The 5452-nt window shown below is 39.9% G+C and overlaps 1 protein-coding gene across 1 annotated transcript; it reads left to right on the forward strand.

Annotated features, from left to right (window-relative positions):
• Positions 1–1881: 1881 nt before the first annotated feature.
• LOC308076421 (uncharacterized protein) lies at positions 1882–3023 on the forward strand (the record flags this gene model as incomplete). The annotated part of the gene is made up of 4 exons (XM_080416653.1): positions 1882–2025; positions 2247–2309; positions 2539–2655; positions 2889–3023. The coding sequence occupies 4 exons, from the start codon at positions 1882–1884 to the stop codon at positions 3021–3023; spliced, it is 459 nt and encodes a 152-aa protein (XP_080272779.1).
• Positions 3024–5452: the final 2429 nt, after the last annotated feature.

The following is a 5452-nucleotide window of genomic DNA, read 5'->3' on the forward strand; positions in this document are numbered from 1 at the left end:
CTTGGTATTGAACTCAGAGAGTGTACAGATGTAACTAAAGGAGCCGTATTAGGGAACATTATAATGACGATCGCAATATACAGAGGGAGGTTACTCAGTAAAATCCTTGTTGTTATTCCTGTGAGACAAACAAACAAAAGACAATTTATTGGACTTTTCTATTATTGCGATGCAGTGCATGTGAAAAAAGGATGAAAACATTATATTCCTGTAGTTAAATAAAATTGCTGTAATGTGATGCATTTGACTTTGTTATGGTCCGAAGGTACTGTATGAAAGGAGAACAAAAATGAACTACTACTTATTATATTGTATTCCAGAACAGCAGCATATCTTGTGATATTAGATGCAGGCTTGCAAAGACTGTGGCCAATCTATCTCCAGTGTCTTTGGAGGATTTCTCCCTCTACAGGGTGTTGTCTTGTTCACTGCCATAGTTCTAGGTTGCTGATTGTGTTTGGCCAGAAAAAAAAGGAGGCATCTTCTGAGGCAGATGTTGAATGCATGGATTCTCTTCAGTTGCTCTCCAGGTTTCTGCAATAACAGCAGAACATGCTTCACCATGGAATTAAAGATCCTGAACTTGGTGTTAGACTTTTACTTTACTTCTCCCATTTTTTGTTCTAGGGGCACAAGCCACATGTATTACATTACATGTGGATTTCCCTGTTGGTGACATAATTATTAAGTCCACCGGATAGGGTCTACAACAACAGCTATCAACAAGTTGGCTTTGTCTCACCCTCTAGTTCTTGATGTAACATTTGGAACTCGAATTTGGCATTTGGCACACAGTCAATTGGCCAGAATGAGGTGTTTCTAAATCTATATTCATTTTGTGAGATAATAATACAAATGTGAAGGCTATCAAGGATAATCCAGGATCAAATCCGTACATACTATGGAATGGCTTGGTTGAAAATAAGACGTATGGATCCATAGTCTTAGTTTCTGAAACATTTTCTGTGTGTGGAAGATGCAAAGATAAGATGGTTTTGAAGATCTCTAAAACCACCTCCGGAGGGGGTCAGAGATGCATTTGACATTTATACCTACGTTAGCAGTGACTCATTATTTTCCATCCAATTATCATACTCCATTGAGCAGATATTATCTGCTCAATGGAGTCCTACAGTAGATGGATGGATGGATGGATGGATGGATGGATGGATGGATGGGCAACCAAATAATTTTGGTGGCATCGATCCAATGCTAAAGAAGCAATACAGTGAACAATAATATAGAGATTAATATGGATAATAAATACATTTCTACTTTTTGTATTGCCTTATGGTTTTTGCATTGTGTTTACCTCCCACTCTCCCTGTTATGTGACCCCCGCTGTGCCTTCATTTGATTTACTGTACGGTATCTATCTGGTGTTCTTTTCCTCCACAGTTGGTGTTTTACATGTCTAATCCCCTCCACTTCCCTGTCAAGCGGTCAATTTATTCTCTCCTTGTAAATAAGTTGTTCTTAACCCTATACACTTCATTGACTGGGGGACTCCAGTCAACAGGGGTCTGTACTGGGCCCCCTCCTTTTCCCCCTCTACACCAAATCACTTTGCTCTACAAGCTCACAACGTGTCACGTGAGTTAATTATAATAGACTTGAACTGTACACAAATTGGAATATAACACAATTATGACTTCCTTATAAAACAAAATGTATATAAAAAGGCTTAGGTGAGCATGAGCCTGATGGCAGGTTCCTTATTTGGTCATCAGGAAGATCATGACGTGAATTCTTTGGTCTTTCCTCAGGATGTGTAGTGGGGTGAGAGTGTCAGCATTTAGTAGTGTATATAAGCAAGTATTTGAGTGTGTATGTTAGTAAGCGTTCCATCTCAACTTGACACCTGTGCTGTACCTCGAAGCCATGAAGACTCTATGTGTCCTCTCTCTGACATTCATGATGGTCTACGCAGAACATCATCCAGGAGACCAAAATCAAAATCACAAGCCTCTGAAACTGAAGAGAGACATTATACATGATGTAAAGACCATGCAAAAAAATCACAAGGTAAGCTACATTCAGTGTTGCAAGATCGTCTGCATAATGTATTCTTAAAAATCATTATGATTAATCCAAATTTGAAAATGTGTCCAAAATCCAAAAGAACGATGTAAGCTATGTTCAGTGTTGCAGAATCTTCAGCGTCCTTTTTTTAATCGTTATGATTTATCCAAATGGGCAAATGTGTAATTTCTAAAAGCTTTTTTCAATCTCTGATTTCTAAACAGGCACTGTTGAATCTGTCCATCTACGACTACGTGTCGGAGGAAAAAGAAGCCCCTCAATGCATGGTATGTTATAAACTTTACCACAATGTATAACCAACTGTTCTTAACATATTGCTGTTATTGCTGTTAGTAATCTACTGTTTCTAGATGTTTTAATTAAACATCCAGTGTTATTGTCACAGCAGCATCATGTTGCATCGTGTGCACTTAAGTAAGATGGAGGTTCACTCCTGACTCCTGTCTATTTCAACCCTGACAGACAATAAAATGTTGGCTATTGTATTCTTCCCAGGATAAATTCTTCTGTTTGGCTGAGAAGAGTCTGACTACATTTCCGCCTAATTCATCTCTGAAAAAGAGCAATGAGGTGACAAAACTTAAAGGACTTCTGAAGAACTTCAACAAAGAGGTAAGCAGGATTCTCTATGTTATCACAAATCCAATGTCTTATCTACAGTATGCTCACCAACTTTAAAAAAAATGTTTTAATATGCCTTTGTGCAAACCAGAAAAATATGTATATAACAATGTGCACATGTTGCTCTGGAGCATGCTTCAGAACATGCTTTTGTTTTCATTAACTGTGGGGAGGGTCACATGTTCATGTTATTGTCATATGCAATTATTTTGTTTTTGATGCAGGTTACCAACTGTACATGTGAGCGGAAACATCATTCCAAAACAGAACATCAACTGGGCAAACTTCTGGAAGAGATCAAGCACTGTACCGGGAAAACTTTTCTTAACATAAAGAAGTGTCCACACTACAGTTATTAAGACATGGCTCTGCAGGAGGATAGCCGTCTGTAAGGGCTGGTCTGTGACCACTGGACCCTAACCCTAAATGTATCGGCACTTACATTCAGTGTTGACACTGAACAACTATTTATTGTAAAATGAAATATTTATTTATTTATTTACTTATTTATATGTTCCTATTTATGCAACAATAAATGATTACTTGACATATTTAAAGTGTGTTGTTTGAATGTTGTATACCACAGCAACATGGCCCCACATGATGAAATATTCAAACTAGAATGGTGAACTCAGAGCTCCACCAGGAGAATCAGTCAAGAATCAAGAGGGTTTATTTGTAACTCGAAAGCAGTTAAATCGTGTGGTATGTTCCACAAGACTGTGCTAATACAACAATACATTATAAAACTAGATAATAATTGACATAATATACAAAAATAGAAATAATTAAAAAAAAGAAAAAAAATTAATCAACGGTTAAAAGTACAGGTAAGATACACACATAGCCCTATTTAAAACACTCTTAGCAGCAATGGGGAAAGGGCAGGATTAGAATGGAGGATAATAGAACAGTGAGGTAAGGTCAAGGTCAAGTTTATTTGTCCCAAGATGGACAATTTGTACTATTTAAGTATAAAGACACAGCCACAGGGTCAAAAAGCTCTTTCCAAGCCTTGAGCTTCGGGCTGTAAGACACCTCAAACGCTTGGTAGTCCACATCGTCATAAACAGTCTGTTACTGGGGTGCTGTTTTGTCTTTCCTAATCCTCTTAGCACTACCCAAGCATCTACTGTCGTATGCGTCCTGAAGGACTGGGAGGTAGCTGTGTGGTGGGCTTGGCTGACCACATCACCTTCCATAGAACTCGCAGGTAGTTTGATTAGCTAAAACAGACAAAGGGAATCAAAATAACACTACAATGTATGCCTGCCTGCACAGATCAAATCATACGACAGCACACGCAACCAAAGAGTTCAGCACCAGGGACATCAATCATCTCATTTTGGGACCAATTACATTGGACGCCTATTACATGTGATGCAGATGGACCCACCCACCATGCCAGAGGCCCACACAGTCCTAACATAAAATGAAGGTCAATTTGATGGGCCCTCCAGGTGTCCTGGGGGAGCGGCCCTCATATTTGTTATTTATATTATGGTAAAGACAAAGCACGTCATCACGCTTTTCAGTCAGTGTTTCACATAAATGCAAACTAAAGGGCCCCAGCATGGTGTATGGGACCAGAGACCTACACTCCTACTACTTGCATACTGCACATACTATAGGCCTATATGTACACATGGATCCAGCGAGCACTGGAGTCACAGATGTATTTAGGTCACCAATTTTGGTGTAACTAGCAACCAGAAATCCTTGGTGTTAATTTAGCTCTGAGAGTGTACAAATGTAACCTAATAGACCTACATTGGGGAACAATGGTCTCTGACATAAAAAATAACTACACAACTTTCTAAGATTTCATTTATATTTGAACAATTTGGGCAATGTCTGCACCAATCTCTTAGCTTTTCGCACATTATTTTCATCCAGATCCCATGGACCTTCCCTGCTCATTTTGTGTTATTAGGACTCATGAAAGGAATGTTTTGATGATGAGATTTCCTCGTGTCTGTGTCTAGTCTATGTGTGCACGCGTGTGTCTGACATTTTTTTCTTTTTCTGTCTTGTAAAACTGCTGTCAAATGACACTCACCACAAGTACAGCCCATGCGTTGGACAGATTTGTTGTGGCCGAACGGCTAATCACACTCTGTAAGCATGATGCGAGGACAGATAGCTAGGACAGACTGATGTAATGCAGTCACTATATATTTTTTTTAAAGAATTTTAAAGAAAAAAAAATCATTGACGGATTGGCAAAGAATTCGGGTAGTAGTGATGTGCGGGTCGGGTTTTTTCATGACCCGCCCCGCCCCAACCCGCGACGGAACGCGACCCGCCTCAACCCGCCCCGCGAACCCATATATAAATCTATGGCTCAACCCGCCCCGCGACCCGCGGTGGGAATATATATATATATTATATAGCGCTCTTTTAAGTACCCAAAGTCCCTTTAAATGTCTACAGTAGCACAACATTGTCATGGGCTGAATAAACAAGCATGTTGGTCAAAATAGGGTTTTTTTTTTTTTTTTTTCGTGGAGAGCGGCTGACCCGCTCACCCTCAGCCCGCATAATTTTCTCTGAAATCCTGACTCGACCTACCCGCGCCGCGGGTTGACCCGCGGGTTACGGGTCGACCCGCTCATCACTATCGGGTAGTGTTCCTGTGTCTTACTGGCAGTGTGCACAAAAGGCTGGATGCTAACTGTAGTTTGTGATTTATAGCCACAAACACACAGACGGGCGAAAACATAATCTCCATCCCCAGCCGTCGGCATGGCAGATATAATGAATCCATAAAATAAAACCAACACCACCA

The sequence above is a fragment of the Gymnoscopelus braueri genome (assembly GCF_963280865.1).
Source record: "Gymnoscopelus braueri genome assembly, chromosome: 20".
In the NCBI taxonomy this organism is placed as follows: domain Eukaryota; kingdom Metazoa; phylum Chordata; class Actinopteri; order Myctophiformes; family Myctophidae; genus Gymnoscopelus; species Gymnoscopelus braueri.